Source organism: Trachurus trachurus (genome assembly GCF_905171665.1).
Source record: "Trachurus trachurus genome assembly, chromosome: 1".
NCBI lineage: Eukaryota > Metazoa > Chordata > Actinopteri > Carangiformes > Carangidae > Trachurus > Trachurus trachurus.
Window position 1 is genome coordinate 25,060,693 of NC_139891.1, and position 20,808 is coordinate 25,081,500.

The 20,808-nt window shown below is 44.8% G+C and overlaps 1 protein-coding gene across 2 annotated transcripts; it reads right to left on the reverse strand.

The window, feature by feature from the left end:
* Positions 1–144: 144 nt before the first annotated feature.
* stox2a (storkhead box 2a) lies at positions 145–19,430 on the reverse strand (the record flags this gene model as incomplete). Of its 2 annotated transcripts, none has more annotated exons than XM_083976385.1 (4): positions 145–1,045; positions 4,471–7,123; positions 8,729–8,881; positions 18,757–19,430. In XM_083976385.1, 4 exons carry the CDS (start codon positions 19,169–19,171, stop codon positions 844–846), a joined length of 3,423 nt encoding a protein of 1,140 aa, XP_083832511.1. In that variant the 3' UTR covers positions 145–843. The 2 variants fall into 2 exon arrangements, with proteins under 2 accessions (XP_083832511.1, XP_083832512.1); XM_083976386.1 differs by lacking the exon at positions 18,757–19,430 and adding an exon at positions 10,670–10,856.
* Between the last annotated feature and the right edge of the window lie 1,378 nt (positions 19,431–20,808).

Consider the following 20,808-nt stretch of genomic DNA (forward strand, 5'->3'; position numbering starts at 1 on the left):
GATGAAGTTCACTAGATGTGATCAAAAGCTCCAGATCAGACCATAAACGGATGTTTTTTTGTGGCGTACCTGTGATGTTGTCGTCGTGTACGTGTGAAGAGTGAGGTGCAGCTCATTTTGTCCAAACATAATTTTGGTCACATAGCATCTTTAATACCACCATTATAATAATTAGGATATCAAAAGTATCGAGTATACATACATCATTTGCATTGCGGTACACAAATCTGAGCTGATTTATGTTTTTATATCTTTCATTCGTTGTTCTCAGGATCAACTTTTATTGTCTCGACATTGTGCTGATACATTGAATCATCCTGAAGAACTTGACGCTATTTCAGGAAGGAGAACATTTAATTGGACATGTATTGTTAAGTAATATAAAAAGTTTTTTTGATATTTCCAAATGTAACTTGAATCCTATAGTCTACTACTTTCCAATACCAATAATCAAGAATCTTGATATAAGCCAAACTAGAGTCCATGTCACCAAAATCAAAGTACTTCAGGTAGGTTTCTTCACCTACTGTGGTCTTGATATTCTGTAGTTTTCTTCTCTTTTTTTGCAGTAAAGTTCTTGAAGCTGTGGGAACAGTCTCTTGAAGCCATGCCTGTTTTTGTAACAGTCCCAGTAAATGGATTCTCAGGAGTCTGAAGATGTGTGTTTTAATGTGAGTGTGTGTCGTCGTTGTCTTTTTTTTTTTTCAGGTGTTATGTATGGATGAATGTGTGTGTGTGTGTGTGTGTGTTGGTTGAGGAAAGCCGAGGGGTCAAAACGGTGAAAACGCCTCTCTTCCTCTCTCCTCCACCACCACCACCACGGTCTCAGTCTGTTGCTGCCTGTCAGACGCTGGTGATGGAGGCCAGGCAGTTCGATGACTTCTGGAGTTTCTCAGGCTGCGTGGTGGGGGGCTCTGGGATGGCGCGAAAGCTGAATGGCAGTCCGATACCACTGGTGCCAATGTGGCCTGGGCTCAGCGCTGGATTCTGCCGTCTATTGCTTTCCACAATGCTGGATGTGTTGGATGCAAGGCTTTCACGTGTCCTGCGAGAAAAAGAGTCAACATCAGTTCAAATATCAGGTTTCGAAAATAAAACCTGTCATTAGAATAGCAAATATTTTTTCAAAAATTTCAGAAAGTGGTGCTTGGCAAGAAGGAGGAACACTACTAAAACACAATTAAAAGTCATTTAAAACTTATTTTGACTGAGCAAAGCAAATATTTTTTCCTGAGATAAATAAAAACGAGCTAAGAGGGGGCGGTGTTTAGCTCAGTTGGTAGAGCATGTATAGCATAGCCCCATGTGTTGAGGCTATAGTCCTCACTGCAGGCGACCCCGGTTCAAATCCTGCGACGAGCGGCCCTATCCTGCGTATCATTCCCCCCCTCTCTGCCTCCCATTTCCTGTCTCTCTCTCAACTCTCCTATACATTAAAGCCATTAAAGCCCCCAAAAATATACTTAAAAAAAAAAAAGAAACGAGCTAAGAGAAGAGGCAGCACAAAATATGTTGTTTCTTTTAGGTTACTCACATTGAAAGCTCATAAAAATTAGATAAAAATAGATTAAAGCAAGTTTCTTAAAGCAGAAGTAAGCGATCCGGTCGTTTTGGCTAACTTCCTGTCAGCCGATGGAGTTAGCAGTCCCCGCCCTCGTCCCTACGTCACCACATTCACGCGCATCCCTTGGCTGCACACACAGAGAGGACCGCCCCTTTATGCCGTTCTCTCTCCTCATTGGATAAAGGTTGTAGGATACAAGGAAAGTTTTCTCCTCGGCTTACAGCAGAGCAGAGTGACTGACAGACCTGTGTTTCGGACCAAACACTCTATATAAGTGATTGCTGTCGGAAGATATAACTATTTAAGAGGTATATTAACACAAACCTTCCGCTTACTTCTGCTTTAAAACCTGGAATAACAACATTTTTACCACTTCAAGATACTGTGGACAGATTCTGAACATCACATTGGTATATTTCCACATCCAGCAGTTACAGAGCAGAACATAATCATTCATTTGGAGTCATGTGTCTGACCACAAGGTGAATTTAATTCTCTCTCTTTTTGCTCTATTTTTGGTCACTACAACCTCCTGAGGGAAATATCTGTCAGACCTCTTTTGCACTGCGTTCCTGTTTCACTAAAGGAGAAGAAATATCTTGCCAGTACTTTTCTCTGGTAAGCAGGAGTTCATACTGTATGTACCTTACTTTCCCCCTCTTTCATTCTGGTCTAGTTTTCCTAGATTTATCACAGTTACTTTTATCAAGATTCAGTTCAATTTTGAATTTTAACTTTATTTGGATTGTGCCAAATCATAACATATATTATCTCAGGGCACTTAAGGTCAAGATCCTATTTTATTCTAGAGAGAGACCCAGTTCTTACAAAGACAGGGGTATATTGAGGAGAAAAAAAGATATAGAAAGCACAAAATAAAATAAGAAAAAGTCGCTAATGAGATTTTACATGTCATTCCAGTCCGACCAACCATGAGAATCAGTGCAAATTAATCAATTGGTTGTATGCTGGTTTAATGTTTAGCATCATGAATCTGGTGGTTATGAAATGTTTGTAATGAAAGACGTCAGAATCTGTGAACCACATTGTGAGGGCAACACTTTCATTTACATACATACAGCCTTAGGTGTGTGCTTTACACAAATCACAATCCAGGATGGAGCCTGGTGCGACGGGGTGTGAGTGTTAAAAAAAGAACTGCTGCTGAACACCTCTGACAGAAAACAACAAACTATGTGAGATGGACTATGCAGCAGTCTGAACTGGATGGTTGTTAAAGCAGGAAGCTGATACGGCTTTAGCAAGAGAAGAGTGAACAGGAAACGTGGGAACAGGTGGAGGGTGACATGTAAAAAAGGTCGCTGGGTGGAGTTGAACCATGGACGCTGTAACACGCTTCCTAACCGCTGGGCACAAGGACGCCTTGATTGACCAATTAATATTTCATAAAAATGGCACAACAGGAGAGAACAGCAATGACATCCAGATGTACAATTCTGCCTATTCATTGTCCACATCTGGACTGTGCTCCATAAGACATCAGTATAAACATACATGATTATTAATTGGAACCAATTTCACAAAGATGTTTCATTACTGGTCTGTGGTGCTGGTTCAGTCTTCCTGAACCCAGATTAGTCTGATTACACAAAAATAAAGACTGACTCATTTCAGGACCAAAGAAAAAATTTGACACCTTAGCCCCAGGCTAGCTCAGACCTAAGACCAACGTTACCACAGTAACCATCAACACCTGGGCTGTGAAGCACCAAACAACCCCCAAAAAAAAAGGAAAACATAGCTCATAATTTGTGGTTTGCTAACAATGTTACAGAGAGAGACATGAGGAAAAGAGGGAAACGATTAAGAGTTTTTTTGGAAACCCCAGCCATTCTTTTTTTCAAATCACATTTTTCCTCTTATTGTTTCCCTCTTAGTTGAATTACTCGTGTAAAATGTCCCTGTAACTGTTAAATTCTTCCTTAAGAGAAGCAGCTCAGCAGTTGGACGCCAATCAACACTCAGTCAATGTTGAAAAAAGTCTGACTTTACCTAGAATTCATTGTAGCACAGTCCAGCTTAAAGGGACAGTTCAACATTTTTTACGAGACGGAGTTGTTTTCGAGGTAAATTCATGCAAAACCGCTGATGCACATTCCTGTCGGGGGCAGTTTTTCAGCAAGCAGTCTCTGTATTTACCTCGAAAACAACTCTTTCTTGTAACGTTCCGTTATTATCTCATAGCGTGGTGAATGTGCAGGTCACAACTTGTCCACCAGAGCGTTTCAGAGTTGTTGGATTGTGTATTTGATGAGTTTGATGAGGGAAACCAAGAAATCCCATGAGCCTCCGTAGCGTAGCTCTGAGCAGCTCGCCGCTCTGCTCCGCCGTTCTAAAAACAGCTTGCACCGACAGTTAAAGGTAATGAACCTACTCCTAAAACTATAGGGAGCAATGGGCCAATTTGCCAAAATGTTGAACTATCCCTTTAAGTCAAGAACTAAACCACTTTGTGTAATAGATGGATTTAGTAGTCAATCTGAAGTCTCACTATTTGTTATATAAAGGCCACAGTCAATCTCCATCTGGGTAAAAACTGGCCCCTGAATTATACCATAACTACAAAAACCAAACCAGCCTATCTTTATCCTTGTTTATGACAGTTGAGTCAGTTTGGATCCATCACCAGTAAACACATTTGGAAGAATGCAGGTTAACAGGTGGATAAAACATTACATTATCACAAGGAAAATAAGATCGTTTGGCGTTTCGGTCTTCACAGTTACTATTCATTAACCTATGAAGCGCAAGAAAGGGCTCTACAAAGACTACATGTACTGTGTCAGCAAAGAGCATATCTGGTCCTACTGTGCTCTGATGACCTATCCAAGACACGCTATAGGTTGCAGTTTTGTGTAATATACAGGTCATTTTACGCCACATACCTGGGGGAGTTGAATCCGCTGTCCACTGTGACACTGCTGCTGTCCATGCTGTCCAAACGGGCAGAGTGGGCCGACTTCTGGCTGCTGCTGTTCTCCGTCTCCTTGGGGCTGAGTAAGGTCAGGTTGGTCTCCAGTTTCCGCTGCAGATCATGGTCCTTCTCCCGCTCCAGGAGCCACTGCATGGTTCCCTCCCCTCCACCGCCACCGCCGCCGCCGCCGCCGCCTCCACCTCCACCTCCACCACCGTTACCACCCCCTTCCCCGTGGTCTTTGCTGTCCTCTGTTGTCGCCAACTCTTTGTGCGAGTCCTCCTCTGCCTCTTCCTCTTCCTCGTCGTCTGATACATTATAATAGTCAAAGGAGGCGGAGGGGACTGTTGGCTCTAAGCAGCCCTGTAAAACTGCAGGTGACGCTGAGGAAGTGGCTGAATTGGAAGGCTGCTGGGGCTCAGGATTGTCTAGGGCCTCTGTTGATTTGGCATGTGAGGCTTTCCGCAATGTGCCGGACTTGGTGTAGCTGCTGTCCACGTAGCCTGTGGACAAGGCATTGTGTGGAGGTTTGAACAAAGTGTCCTTGCTGAAGATCTCTTTCCTCTTGATCACCATACTACCGCCTCCTCCTCCTCCTCCTCCTCCTCCCCCTCCTCCTCCGGGATCTACATTGTGTTGGTGCGGCGTCAAACGGGCATTTTGCGCCGGCTCTGGCGTCTGGCTCGGTGTCAGTCGCACCGAGCCATTCTGTCCCTTTGCTGCCGACAAATCCTCTTTGTACTCCATCGTGTGCGGAGAGGTGAGGTGAGGCGTTTGGCGGTCAGCCGGAGAGCCCTTTCGGAGTCCCCCTGATGAGGTTAATGTGTCATATTCTGATTTTGCCTGAGGCGAAGGGGCAGTTAGGATTGTTTCATTTGACGTATTGCACTGGAAGTACTCATCTGTTGAGGGCTTAGGAGAAAGTCCCATTAGCTCATTGTACGTTGGCAAGCTGTCTCTGCTCTTGTTCCTCTCCATCGTACTCCGGATCCTCGACTCGTCCAAACTCCCTTTCCCCAAATCAGGCACATTGAAATCAGAGTGGAACTTAGCAGCAGAGAACATAATCCTTGAGTAGTGGGAGGACTTCTGCGTGGCCCGCAGGGTGCCGTCGTCAGTGTAGTAATGACTACGCTCCTCCAGACTGGGCTCGAACTCTTCCGGCGCACCCAGCGACAGGCCCTTGAGGGAGTTGTCCATGGACCGAGATCGCTCCTTCGCCTGATCGGACCTCTCGTGCCGCGACTTCCTGTCCTGATTGTGACTGTGACTCCGCTGCACTCTGGACTGACATGTTCCACGCGACGGCTCGGGGAAGGGCATCTCTGTCCGTCGCTTGGCCAGCTCCCCGGACACGTCCCACTCGGGGGTGACGGGGCAGGACGATTCGGTGATGTTGGGGTTGCTGTGGACCAGGTACGTCGCGCCTCCGCTTCGCCGGCGCTCCAACGTGTACATGGCCTCCCGCGGCGAGCGAACTAACGAGTGGCTGAAGAAGCGGTAATCTCTTTCCATGAACACCAGGTCCCAATTCGAACCCTCGGACGGGTCTCCCCTCGAGGTCCGGGGTTTACTGTGAGATCGAGACTTACCGTGTAGGGCCCTCCTGTGGCCCCTCCCCCTCCTGCTGCGCGCGCTGTGCTGGGCCGAAGACGACGCCTTGTTCTTCTGCGTCCGCTCCTCCTCCAGCCTCTTCATCACGGCCGTGTGCCTCGCCACGTTCTCCACCGTCAGGTCGGGGTTGATTCGGCGGATAATCTCCATCTCCACCTCGCGGGGAATGGGCGTCGTCGGCACATCCTCGTCGCGAAGAGGCCACTCCTCTGGGGGGAACTGGGCGGAGAACGTGGCCAGCTGCCGCATTTTGTCCTTCTTGAAGCTCAGTCTGAAGAGCCTGAGGCCGAACCGTTTGGATTGTTTCTCGCCGCTTCCGTTGCCACCACTTCCCTCTTTCTTTTTGGTCAGAGTGTCAGTTTTATAAGGGAAAGAAGTGATGCTTTTGCTCTTATCGGCCGGATCGGCTTGAGGCGGAGTTTGCTGTTGCTGGACGGGAGGGGTGGTGGGAAGCGGGGGGTAAGGGTATGAAGGCGGTTCTCCTCGGTGCTCCTTGGCCGACGTGTTCGGTGGAGGTTCCCCGCCGTGGTGATCCTTGGGTGGCTTGCTTTGATAGGAATCTCCCCTGTGCTCCTTTGGTGACTTACTCTGGAGTGCAGAGGCGTGAAGTCTGGAGGGGTCTTCTCGATAGGAATTGTATGAGTCACTGTGATTCTTGCGAGGAGGCCTCTCTCTTAAGCAGCCCGGTGTGGATGGTGTAACGTTGCCAGACTGAGGCGGCGAAGTGCATTGTTGAGGTTGCTGCTGCTGCTGCTGCTGTTGCGATTGTTGTTGTTGTTGTTGCGGTTGTTGCTGTTGTTGTTGTTGTTGTTGTTGTTGCTGCGGTTGGCGCTCTTGCAGCCGGTCGTCCAGGTGATACCACTTGTTGTTGGATCTGATGAGGGAGGGAGTGATAAAGTAGGTCTGTGGAGTGACGATGAAGTAGCCCTCTGGAGTCGGGTAGATCTTCCTCTCTCGCACCAGCATGTTCAGGGTATGTCGCAGAACCTCTGAGCTGGGTGTAGGCACGCCTGCAAGAGACACATTAGACTAAGTTAACGCACAGATTCATATAGCCTACTCATTTCAAATCCATGTGATTTATATTAACAGTTTAAACACAGGACATTCAGAACATTTTGTTGCTCCCTTAAAAAAAATGGACAGGTTATAATTTTAGAGATTTCTCTACCCTGTTAAAATGCTCAGGTCATTCATGTAAAATGAACATCCAATAATGCTCTGATGATCAGATAATCCATCTCAAACCTATTATCTGTCACATCTCTTTAGGACAAACTGTTTTTACCAACTGTATGACAGTATCACAAACTGTATTTGTTGTAAATAAAAACATTTTAATTGAGGTCATATGATGCCAACACTGAGTCCAATTGTCAAACCAAAGCTGCCACATTTATTTGAATTTACCAGTCCAATATGGAAATATATCTCACATTTATTTTAATTTAATTTTTTTTATTTAAACCTTTATTTTAACTCGTTGGTCGGTGAGGTTTCCCTCATTTACAGGGACGACGAGTTTACAAGCAGCAGCAGAACATAAATACAATTACGTTGAATAACAGTTACACATGCTACATTATAAGATAACTTTATTGTTGTCACCGACTAATAAATAAATATGTATATAACTTACGTACTTATTTTCCTTGTACCTTTTCAAATGTAATATCGTGTTGGAAATGCTGGGATCTCACTAACTAAAATGTTTGTTTTAAACAAAATTAGGCTGCACAGCATGACACAGATAAAACACCCTGGTGGGCACATCAGAGTTTCTTCACAGCTTTTTATTTGAATATTCCCTTTTTAAATATTTGTATTAAAAATGGCCTTTTTATTCCCCCCCCTCCCATTCATAATCACTGTCTTGCAAGACCATGCGTTGCCTTGACATTACATCACCCCTGTGTAATTTTTTTTTTTTTTTTTTTTACACATAAATGATGCAACCTATAAGTTCACCCCCTTTCAACTCTGATGTGGCCATGTGGTGGTTAAACTGTGCTCTTCTTACACCTATTATTTAATATAATAAAATATTGTTTATGTTTAAATGGTTAAAAGACAGGACATGAATATTTTCAATATGTGAAGACAGGAAAAACAGACTATACTTATTTAATCAACATATCAGTGATTTTTCAGACTCTAATATGGAGCCAGAATCTTTGCCTGAGAAGTGACAAAATGATTGTCAATGGAGTTGCCAGTTCATTTTCTATCGATAACTGGTTCATTAACTTATCATTTCAGCTTTATTCCTGCTGAAACATTAAGATGCTGAAATATCTCAATTCTTCATTAATCTCCGAAATATGCCAGGAGCCCATTAAATGAGCTCAATAGATATTTAAAAGGCTACATAGAGCTTTACTTTGTTCCATAAATCTGGCCTCTACAGTAGGTATGTGTGAAATGTAAGTGGTTGAATCTTTTGTAGAGGAAGACGAACAAGAAGCCGGTGACGGGCGACAAACCGAGGTACAACGCACAACAAATTACAGTTTCTACTGAGGATCAAATACATATATCCCATAATATATTCAAAGGACAGTTACTGCATGCTTTAGTGCTGCCCCCACTTCAGTGACAAGGTAAGAGGACCGTACCTGGGAAGCTGGCAGTGAGGTGCTCCACCAGAGCCTCCTGGTTGACAGGCTTGTGGGCAGAGTTCATAGCAGAGATGGCCAGGCACAAGATCTCCCCCAGCGGGATGAACTGTGACTGGCTGATGGGTGACATACTGATCGGAGACACGTCACCTGGAGGAGGAGGAGGAGGAGGAGGAGGAGGAGGAGGAGGAAGAAAAGGAGGAGGAGGAGGCACAAGCACAACTGTTAGATCATGAATGAACAGCAGGCGCAGCGTGTGAAGCTATGATGTAATGGTCAAACAGCAGCAGTTTGCATGCTGCCTGGATTGGCTCCACCCCTCCTCTCTCTGTGCCTCCTTAGCCACTCATTCCTCCTGTTTCTCGTAGGTTAGCAAAACGAGGCAGCTGCAGCAGCAGCAGCAGAGGCAGAGGCAGAGGCAGCATCATCCGTAGCGTGAGATCACCCGAATCTTTGCCACCTCCTCTCCTATCCGATTCCCATCGTCTGACAAAACAGAAAAGGAAGCTCCTCCTCCCCATCCCTTTAGCGAGTCGACATATTTGAAATGTGACAAAATACAACCGACTTCAGCGCCACATTCAGAGCTTACACACAGAAATTCTCTGTTGCCTTTGTTGAATTAAGCTGGCTTTGCTGTCAGCAGTAGTGAGTAGTGAGATCATCCTACAACCAGCCGGCCCGGCTTCAAGCCCCTCTGAGAGCAAACATCTGCCCTACTGAAAGGTTGTAAAGCGACACACTGAATCCGCCGCTGCAGCATCTGTGCTGTACTGACCCTCTGCTCTGACCTAAATCTGGTAATCGATAGAGAATCACACCACACGACGTAGGCGCTGTAACATCCAATACCCCATTTATCCCAGATTCATGATCTGTCAATAATAATAATTCACAACAATCTAATCATGTTTACTAAGATTCATGGCTATTTCACAGATTTGATTTTGCCTGATTGATGGACAGTTCTTAAAGTTTCCTTGTCCATTAAATTAATGCCCACAGCTCTTGTTACCTGTGCTGTGTGTGCAGGGCCCGGCCTCCTCACCGCACTCTGCTGAATGGTCAGTTAAGCAACACGATGACGTTATCTCTGCTTAGTATCACAGCCCCTCCAGCTTTATGTGGCTTTACAAAGCTTTACCCAGTTTCTTGTAAACACGAGAAAAGCTGGATCTGCCAGAGAATCCGTGCAAAAGAAAAACACCCTGTCTTCTGCTGTTAAAGTGTGTGTGTGTTTGTGTGTTTTTTTTCTTTTTTGGAGTATAAAAAAATCTTCATGGAGTGTGGGAATGAGGTTGCTGTGTTTATGTTTCGCATATTACAATAAAGCAAGAAAGAAAGGCAGGTCAAAAATATTTATAATACCCAGGGCTGAAAGGAGCACGTTTTCATATCATGACGTGAAGAACAGATCATATGACCCTAAAACCCTTTTACAATCTCAAACACAAAACATGGATTTGTCACGAAAATATGCTGCCAAGGCGAAGCAATCCTTTATCCTTTACCAAACATTTGAGAATGAGGGAAAATATTATACCCGATTTTAAATAGTAGGCCTACACAGTTGGCTAACGTAGGCCTACATCTCTGCATAGTGTTTTGCTGTTGCTTTGATAGCCTATATATTTTAAATACGAATCAGAGTGATGAAACAAATGGGGAAATGAGTCCTGAAGTGAGAAAGTTACAGAGATTTGCACCCACTGAGACAGCTGAATGAATTTTGAAACAACACAGTGTTAAGATTACACACACAGAGGGAAAAGTTAGCAGCATTTCTGACTTGAAAACTCTTTGAACTTGAACCCCCCCCCCCCCCCCCCCCTCCCTTCCTTTTAAAAATCAAAACCTGTCTTTGCAAAACTCTGCGTAGAGAGAGGGTGGAGCTTGTCCTGGCGGTGGGAGTGGGAGTGTCTGACTGACTTGACTCACCTGGCGCACGATAACTTGGTGGGGACGGAGAGAAATGAGGAGGAGGAGGGGGAGGAAGATGCTGCTGCTTCTGCACACCACGGATGTCTTTCTCGCTACGGGAGAGGTTGTGCTCCAGCGGCCGCTCGGCGAGCTCCGAGCTGGGCCAGGCCCGCCGCACGTTGCTGCTGCTGCGGTTCTTCTTCATCGTGACCCCCTTTTTTTTTTTTTTTTTTTTTTTTTTTTACCAGGTGGGGGCTGCTGGGGTAAGGTATAGGGGTGGAATGGGGGAGGAAGGAAGGGAGGGAGGGGGGTAGGAAGGAGGGAAGGGGGGAGGGAGGGAGGGAGGGATGTGCAGGGGGAGGTCGACCAACCTCAGGCTCAGTGCCTCCCCCGCATCAGTAAGAAGGTCCCGCTAGAGCGATCACACACCAGACATGGCAGGAAGGAACCAGTGTGCACCTTCACACACATACACACGTCTCATTTACATCCACGGGCAAGCTACAAACGACTGTGTTCACGCTGTGGGTGGTGGTTGTCATCGGCTGCTGGGCTCTCCCAGGCTGATCTGGAGCGGTGGCAGCGGCGGCAGCGGCGGCAGAGGTGCAGGTGATTGCGCGAGGCATCACCCTTTCATCGGCATCAGTCCCAGCCACCATTTGTAGCATCCCCATTTGCATGCGTAGGGAGGCACATTACGTAGCCGCTCTGATGTGGGAGGAGGGAGCAGGAGGAGAGAGGTGGTGGTGGTGGTGGGGGGGCACGGGTAGAGATGAGGGAAATGGGGCATTGGAAGCAAGGAGGATGGAGAGGAGAGATTTCAGTGGAGGGGTTTTTGGGGATCCGCTTGTTCCTTTTAGAGGGAGAAGGGACCAGGGGAAGGAAGGAAGGAAGGGAGGAAAGGGAGGGAGGGGATGGATGGATGGATGGTCAAAGATTCAAAGCTTTAAGAGGCCCAGTCTTCGACAATAGCTCAATTCACCACAGGAGTGCTCGGCCGATCCCCGGAAAACAAAAGAGCCCACTTGAAAAAAAATAAAAAACAGAAATAAAAGCTCCATTCACCCTAATGGGCAGTGAAACCTCAATAGTATGCCGAGCACCGGAGACGCCACGTTCACCTCCATCTTTATCCGATCAAGCACAAGAAGAAGACCCCATCGTCCTTTCGACAACAGCACACCAGGAGAGGGTGGGGAGAAAAAAATGGAGAGCATAGAAATAAATAAATAAATTCAAGAATAGATATCCACCGTTTCCCGCAATCCAACGGAAGAGGCTCCAGAGCCGATCGCCGTAGCATCCATTCATTAACGGAGGGGGGGTGGGTGGTGGTGGCGGTGGCGGTGGGTGAGGAGGGGGTGGAGGGGGGGATGCAAACTCCAGTGAACGGCAAATCTCTTTCAACGCTAATGCTGCAGCTGCTCCCAGCACCTCCAGGAAGGGTGTGTGAGTATGTGTGCGTGTGTGTATGTGTGTGTGCGTACGTGTATGTATGTGTGTGTCTCTGTGTGTGTGTGTGTGTGTGAGAGAGAGAAAGAGAGAGAGAGATGGAGAGGGAGAGAGAGAGAGTGTGTATGCGCGCATCCGCCTGCTGCGCGCGATTCTGCGTGAGCATGCATGCGTCTGTGTCTGGGTGATTGAGGCTGAGGGGAGGGGAGGAGGGGAGGGGGGTGTGTGTGCATGAGAGAGAGAGAGAGAGAGAGAGAGAGAGGACATACATAAGGCAGAGAGGAGAGCAAATATCAACAGCTTGAAACACACACACAGATAAAAAAAGATTTTAAATTCTCTGGCCCTAAGGTGATGTCAAAGGAATGGAAAGAGCTCCATCCTCCCCCTCCTCCCCCTTTCTCACCCCCCTCCCCCCCTCCCTCCCCCTATGTATCACTAGCTCTGCTCTTGAAGGATGATGGGGGGGGGACTTAAACCACCATCCTACCTCTTTTTTCATGACTCCAAGACCAAAATCTAAAGACTTGACAGAGCCACAACCGGGAGGGACGTCACGTCATTGTGATGGTGCTGATTTGTGCCTCCTCCTCCCTCTCTCCCTCTCTGTCTCTCTGTCTCTCTCTCTCCAGAGTGTCCCCCCACCGGTTGATTCACTAAACTAAACTGTTGTTGTGGGACAAACAGCTGAACTCCCGGAGCATCACCTTAATCACGTCCAAGAGTGGCAGCTCCTGCTCGCTGCTGCAGACTCCTGCTGACTCACATGTGCCGAGTGTGAATGGACAGTTTGTGTGTGTGTTTGAGTGTGTTTGTGTGTGTGTGTTTGGGGAGGAGGGGGGGGGGGGGGGGGGCAGAATAAGGAGCAAAGTGAGAGGGCAGGACAGGGCATGGGTGGAGGAGTGGGTGGGGTGGAGTGGCGTGGCGTGGTGTGGGGGGGGCAGTGTCACAACCAATCTGCTCCAGTTCACTGATACCAAAGAGGAAGGGAAGAGAAGGGAGGGAAGGAGGGGTGAGGAGGAGGAGGAGGAGGGAGAGCAACACCAAGCCAGCCATTTTATTTCTCAGTAGTGCTGCAACAGCCTTTGTTGCCATGACGACGCAAGCCGATGATCTCATAGCTGTTACCTTTGAGTGCTGGTCCCTTAAAGAGCCAGTTACTCAAGATAGATAGATAGATAGATAGATAGATAGATAGATAGATAGATAGATAGATAGATAGATGGATAGATAGAAAGCAGACAGACGAGGCACTGACTGTCTTGTTACACGGACACAAAATACTCCTGCAATGCTTGCTGCTGCAAAATGTAATCCGTCAACACACAAAACAGCCTCATAGATTCAGATAGTCCAAAAGGCATAAAAAAATATTACATCCATCTATGGGTAGTGAATATAAGGATTTCAAATCTTGCAAAAAAAAAAAATCATCCTGGTTAATCCAAATGTGCAAATTTTCAATTATTGCTGGAGTAATTGGTGAATTCATTGAAAAATCGATCAACTGAAACTACTTTAATAACAGATTCAGTATTTCAATCATCTGTGAACTAAATGTCTGTGAGATTAGGAATGCTATGCTCTTCAGATTAAAAGCAGCAATCCAAAGACATCACTTTGAGCTATGGGATTTATATTTTCCACCATCAATCTGACATGTTGCAGGCAAAAACATAAAATCAATTATTTGAGTAAAAAGTTCAGCACTTTACTTTGAAAATGAAAATAATTTGTTCGCCGCAGCCCTACAGGAGATTAAAGCGATTTATTATTAATGTGCACCATCATAGATTTACCAAGCGTCATGGTCTTAGAGTCCATGACCTAGTTAAAAATGAGACTAAGAGTGTTCAGCCGCGTGCTAGCAGCTCCCCGAAGCTCTACTTAGCCACAGCTGTGCAACGAGCTAAACGCTAACATGGATAATGTTGACAATGTTGTTTTGTGTGTTAGCAAGCTAATATCTGCTAAGTTAGGTCAAATCAAGACACCTAACTATAAAAGCACCAATTCACAGCTGAAGAAATTGCAAGGCACATTTCAAACAGAGCAGGCCTAGATCTCCTGTTCATATCAGTATTTATATAGAGACCCAACATTTCCCACCATGAGCAAACACTCACTTTCCATTTACACCTGCATTAACATGTGTTTTCATTGATCGGATTGCAATCGGATAGTGCTTGACCACATGAAGTACAGGTGTAAACGCACCCAAGACACTTTGACCTCCAAAGGTGGTCAGGGACGCATGACCACAAGGGTAATGCGTCCTGTACGTTTTTTCTTTTTTAATTTACCCACGCAAATACATGATGGGATCTCAATCGGATCTCATTGTGGACACTGGTGATGCATATTAATGCCAGGTGTAAATGCTAGTATCCGGTCAAATTGTATCCAGATACAATCTGGATACGGGACACATGTTAATGCCAGGTGTAAACGCGGTTTAAGAGACAGTGGCAGGAAAAAACCTTGAGCAGAACCAAACTCAGGGCGGGCGGGGCCATCTGCCTCGACCGGTTGGGTTGGAGTGGAAGAGACAGCAAGAGATAGAAAGAAAGTAGAGAGAGAGAGACCAGAGAAAACAACCACAATGAAATAATATAATATTGTTAATAATGGTAGCAGTAGAAGCAACAACGGTAACAATAATATTAAAGGTAACTGTATTTTTCCAGGTGAAATAAGTCCTGATGCTATACGGTAATTATTATTAATTATAGCAGAATTCAGAAGCAGGTGAATGAAATGACGGAGGATCTCTAAAAGTTAGTAACGTTCATCCTCAGGTGATCATGAACTAACTGTTTATGAGCAGTCCAGCACTGTGCAACATTACAACCTCAACCATCCGTGATCCAACCACCGGCTGCATCGCCAGCCTCAACCTGCAGCCAATCCCACCTGCAGGGCCGATACATAGAGACAAACAACTTCACATGCTCACGGCCACAACTATTTGCACTTTAGAGGTGCCAGTCCACACAGTGTTCATATGTCTTTGGCCTGTGGGAGGAAGCCAGAGAACCCAAGCAAACACCACACAGACAGACCCCAGGCCTGGGGATCGAACCCACAACCTCCTTGCTATGAGGCAACAACGATAACAAGCACACCTCTTTTTTTTGAGTCCTGTCTTTAACCCAAACACAGAAGGAGACAAAAGCATTTTTTGCCACAGCAGCCAACATAACACATCCTGATCTGACATAAAGATATACAGCGACAAATCTCTCCGCTGCGTCAAACATTTCCCCCTATTCTCCGCCGGGACCCTCCCTTTCCTTCCAATGGAGGAGTGGGCTGTAGCAGGGAGTGCAGTGCAATAGTGTTTTCCTGAACAAATGCTCCACTTTTCCTTCCTTCGGAGCACACACTCCTCCCGGCCTATTGTTTATAGGCTGCTAACGGATACAAAGTCCCTCAGTTAATCAGATTGAATTGTCAGAATTAAAAAACACTTTGTTTCCACACAGCTGAAAATACACCACTTTTTGTGAAAATGTATTAATCCAGCTACTTTTTTAGCTCTCGGCCCTAATCAAACATTCTCAGGCAGTTTGGTGAGTAATCTGGACTATGTGAAAATGTAGTTGTTAATGTGTGTAGTGGTCTCACATCTAAATGCACTTCAAAACAATAACATTGTCCCTGTAAAACTATAGTGACTGGTTTTTATTTTTAAATGACAAAGCTTTTAATCCTGTTTCCCTGCAGCCTTTAATCACCTTTTTTTTTTTGTTTCTGGGGGAGCGTATCCATAAATATTTCAGATTCATTTGCCCAAAACATTATTAATAAAAGAAAATATCTTGTTATTTTGCAAGTGTGCACTGCTACAAATACTGAGCACAAATATATGGTGAGAATTTGTGTGAACTCTGTTTGAACTTGCCTCACAAGCTAACATCTCGACTCCACAGCTAAGAAAATGAGTCACACCACAACTTGCAGCTCTCACTAGAAAATCAACACTGCACTGGATTTCACGGGGAATTAAAAACATGAGGATGTCTTGAAGCTGAAAAATGAATAAATAAATAAACAAAAAAATAAATAAATGCACTATAGTATTCTGAGTTATATGGATGTTTATGGATGTGGGAGCTGTTTCAGGTGACCTCAAAGAGGCAAAAAGGTTTAAAGTTTAACTGCTGGTTGAATTCACATGAGTTTACTATTAGACTTGAGATGATGAGTGGTATGACAAACCAGGTTAATATCTCCTCTCCAAGATCATGGGCCTAGATGCATGTCATGAAAAACAATATCAGCATCTCATTTCCCATCTGCACAAAAAGAGCGCACCAGCTCTGTTGGTATAGCTGTTATAGAGCATTATAGAGTGAGTCTGGTGAGTTATTAGCCATAAGACAAACATTCCTGAGCTTATCAGTGTTTGCGTCTGTAGTGTCGGTGAAGCTACGTCACCTCCTCTTATGGGCAGACACACACACTCATCTATCTTTAAGATATACTTTGGACTATGGTAGAGGTAGACCTTGGGGTAAACAGGTATTGAACATTTCTACTGAAACCAATCATCAGCTCTAATGTAGGAATCTGATAGCATGCACAGAGCCACAGAAGAGTTTTAACATCCAATACCTTTCATACACTTTCAGATTTAAGGAGAGCAGGTTGTGTTGACACAAACAAAGTGGCTTGTTAAATAGGAACAATGCAGGGATTTTTACCAATACATTTTCACCTTGATTAAAAGGTTTCAGAGTAAATGTGATGGTAAAATAAATGATTTGTGATAAATTAACTGATTTGTAACCTGTAATCTCTTGTTTATGACAGATAAGACTACACAAATATAGACGTGGAAACATCGTATAACACTATCAACCACTCCATGTATTGCTTTCTCACTGGCTTTGTTAAAAACAAATGCACATGGCCGGGAGGAGGGTTAGCAAAACTGCAGAAAAGCGACTAGACCTGCATAGTTCCCCTTTAATATAAAAACACTGATTAGTGCAGCTTTATACAACATGAAGTAACATGCAGGCTGTAGTGATAATATCCCTCCCTATAAAACACAGTGAAACCTTGCTAATTCCCTTTTGATCCTTTAAATTGCAGGACTAATGCGTTAAGTCAACTCTTACAAAGTTGGACAGACATACTTTCATTTAGACGCAGTGTGTCAGTCAGCCTTACAGTATACAGTGACTCATGAACGAGGGCTGAATACCTACGACTTCATCCTCCCTCCCCTCTGCTCCCTGATGGAACAGATGATCGAAACCAGCGCTCTGTTGTGGGACAAACATGTATAAGATGATCTGCTCCACGCTGCAGGCATGAGAGAGCTGTGAGGGCAGTGTGATGGGTGCGATGGTTAAGACTTGCTGACACTTTCAAGTCGTCCTAACCTGTACCAGCACATACAATAAATTATTATCTTTGATGAGTATGAGTGTAGGAATGTTGAACGGCAGCAGGACTGGGCTTCAGTGCCGGCTCTTCTTTCTGAATACGCTAAAGCTCACATGACATGAAGTAGCTGAAGTTTATAAAGTGGGATGCTGCTTTTTTTTCTTCTCCCCCTCCTCAGACTAGCTTCTTCAACTGACTTCACGCAACCTGCCAGCAGAGCTCAGACTCGTGGTGTCATATGAAAACCTCAGGCGAAAGTACTTAGCTCACAATTAAAGTGAAGGAGCGTCATATTAGGTCCAATGCCAATCATCAGCATTTTGCCAGCAATTAAAGAGGTGTGGACATCTGCATGAAACAACCATCAGAAGAAATCTGGATGTAGGCTACACAAGAATGACTCCAGTGAGCTCTGAGCAAGCAATGAGGTAAACAGATCGCAAACTGCACTGATATTCTGAGTCCACAACGCATCAGTAGAGGTGAGGTCGGATCTGTGCATCGCTTAGCGACAGTGACTGATTTTTTAATCCCTTGGGTCATGTCCAGAAGTCTCAAGACAAGTCTTCATAAACAAACTGCACTGCAAGTCAGATGCAGGCAGTCTGTCAGGCCTCTGAGCACTGACCATTACAACACTGCAGCTTTCTATCACTTCCCCGATGAAGCTGTGTGACTGTTTTTGTATCACAGAACAACTCCATTCACTTTCAATGAGACAAACAATTGTGAAGCTTCCTGCTGCTGCTTTGTTCAGTAGGCTATTCACTCTTAGTTACTCTATTGGTCTTTACATAGTGGAAAATTAAGACTTGTGATCATAAAAATTTAAGTGTGAAGTCAGTACAAGTCAGTTGCAAGTGGGAAAACAAAATGCAAATGAATATGGAGGGTATCAGCAGATTTCATGTTCAGGGGCCAAGATATAAGATTAAATGTTCTACTCATAAATGTTTTTGATCAGTTTCCCTGACGGACGGTCTGTGACATATGGCTTTCTGACATTTTAAAAGACAAATGTCCAGATTAAACAACAGATAACACGTTGCTTCCAAACTTAAAGCCTCAGTGTCCTGTCTCTAAGACCCAACTACCTTCCCTGAGCTCAACAGAGATCCACGTGGAATACAGATTAGGTGGCATCATCATCACCCGCTGTTTTGTTGATGCCATTGAAACTTTGTCCAGAGTAGCCTACATTAATAGTGTTGTAATAAATGCATGCAGCCTCATTGGGGGGACAAACACATACCCACCTATGCACTTGATGTCAAAGCCCCGCGGTGGTTTCAGTGTCCGCCTGGTCCACCCGTTCCTGAGGACCTGGAGGTGAACCTCTTTGCCCTGGATCAGCAGCACATGCTCATCGATCCAGCCGAGGAAGAAGATCTCGGACAGCGCCTGCGTCAGCGCCTTGTTCCAGAAATGCTGCATGTTCACGGCTTTGAAGTTGGCGAAGACTTCGTAGCCGCTGTGATGCTGCAGGTTGTTGACGGAGGGCGACGCAGCAGCGGTGGTGGTGGTGGTGGTGGTGGTGGCCGGTGGTGGTGATGACGGCGGCGGCGGCAGTGGCAGTGACCGCTCTCCAACATCTCCTTCCCCGCCGCAAACCTGCTGCGACGACAGCACCAGAGCCAGAGAGTGCGGGGCGATCTGGAGCAACTTCTCCATGTCCTCCAAAGTGTATCCACATGGAGGTGGAGGAAAAAAAAACTTGCTGCTTTTCAACTGTACGACATTGTTTATACCGCGCAAATGTTTTTTTTTCTTTTCTTTTTTTGTTTACGTCTATCCAAGATTGGCTAATAACCTTAGGCTATTTTGTAACATGTTTGGGGGGAGAAAAAAAGAAAGTGCAAAGTAGAAACGAAAGTGCAGCACGGCGTTGGAGAGAGAGAGAAGTGCGGGACACACAGGTGCGACATGTAAAACCCGGGGAAACCAGCAGCAACCTGACACGCCGTCCACTGCAGCCAACTATCTCCAAGTGTCAAACAGTATTAGGCCTATTTCCAGCGACAAAAGAGGCGAGGACTTGTGCTGCGTTCAGGTGTTACTCGTAAACTCCTACTTTCCACTTTGGAAATCTGCCAAAGTCAGCCTTTTTGTTGTCAAGGGTTGTGTGTTAACAATGCAAATGAATACAAAGCGCACAAGAAGTCTGGAAAAGGAAAAGGGGTTTGCTCAGCACTCATTTGACTAATAAAAAATAGAAACACCTGTAGGCTATGATGCAATGCAACATCAAACAGGCTTCACCTGTAAGTTTGCTGTTTCCCAAAGAGAGATTTGCTGCAATGTAACACAAAACTCACATAGAGATAAATATAAAGCGTGGTAAAATGCATTAACATATAAAAAAAAATCTTTAAAAATAAATATGAGCAGTTTTATTATAATACTCTCCCACACAAGCGCATGTAAAATAATGTACATCAGTGACAACCTCTGGTACACATCCAGCCATCATCACTGTATCCAATCATCAACAGTTCAAATAAGGACAGGCACTTTATCCATACATAGCACATTACTCACGCACATGCATTTCAAAGGGCTGTACACACTGTGTGACAGAAATAAATAAACAACAAGGGTGCCATTATCTCCCATCCCCCTTATATTGAAGTCTGATCGTGAGCTGCCTCATCCTGAGCATTTAACAGTCTGATGGCTCCATACATTTTTCAGTTTCTGTTATTGTGAGGTTGGTTGTGCTGCATATGCACTAAACATCATGTAATTTGAAATTTGTGTAGTTTTGTCCACTTCATTTACAAATATGGAGAAGCTGTTTGGTAAACATCTGACAGTATTGTGTAAAACAGCACAACACATTACGGTCCCACAACCTTGAGACATTTGAACACAGGTGACTATGTTACTTCATTAAGATCTCCACCTGAAGCAACTCATATCTGACATGCAGTTCACACTCAGATCCATTATTGATTATCATTTGCAACTATTTAGTTAATAACTAACCAAATTGGCAATAAAATGTGTTTTTAATCAAAGATGACACAATAATGTAATTTGTTTTTTGTTTTATTGCAGCTGTTCTTACTCTTTTATTATAGCACACTAGATATTTTGGGGGTTTGAATTGTAAAACAAGGCACAAATCAGGTAACTGTTGACAAAGTGGCTGTTTGACTTGAAAGTAATATATGTAGTCTTACCTTCAACCAACAACAACTAACATCAGCAAGAAAAGACTTGATAACTGCAGACTTTATGCAGCCCTGAGTCTATATTCTTATCATAAACAGAGGTGAAGAAAATGGATGCATGTCATGCTTATAACT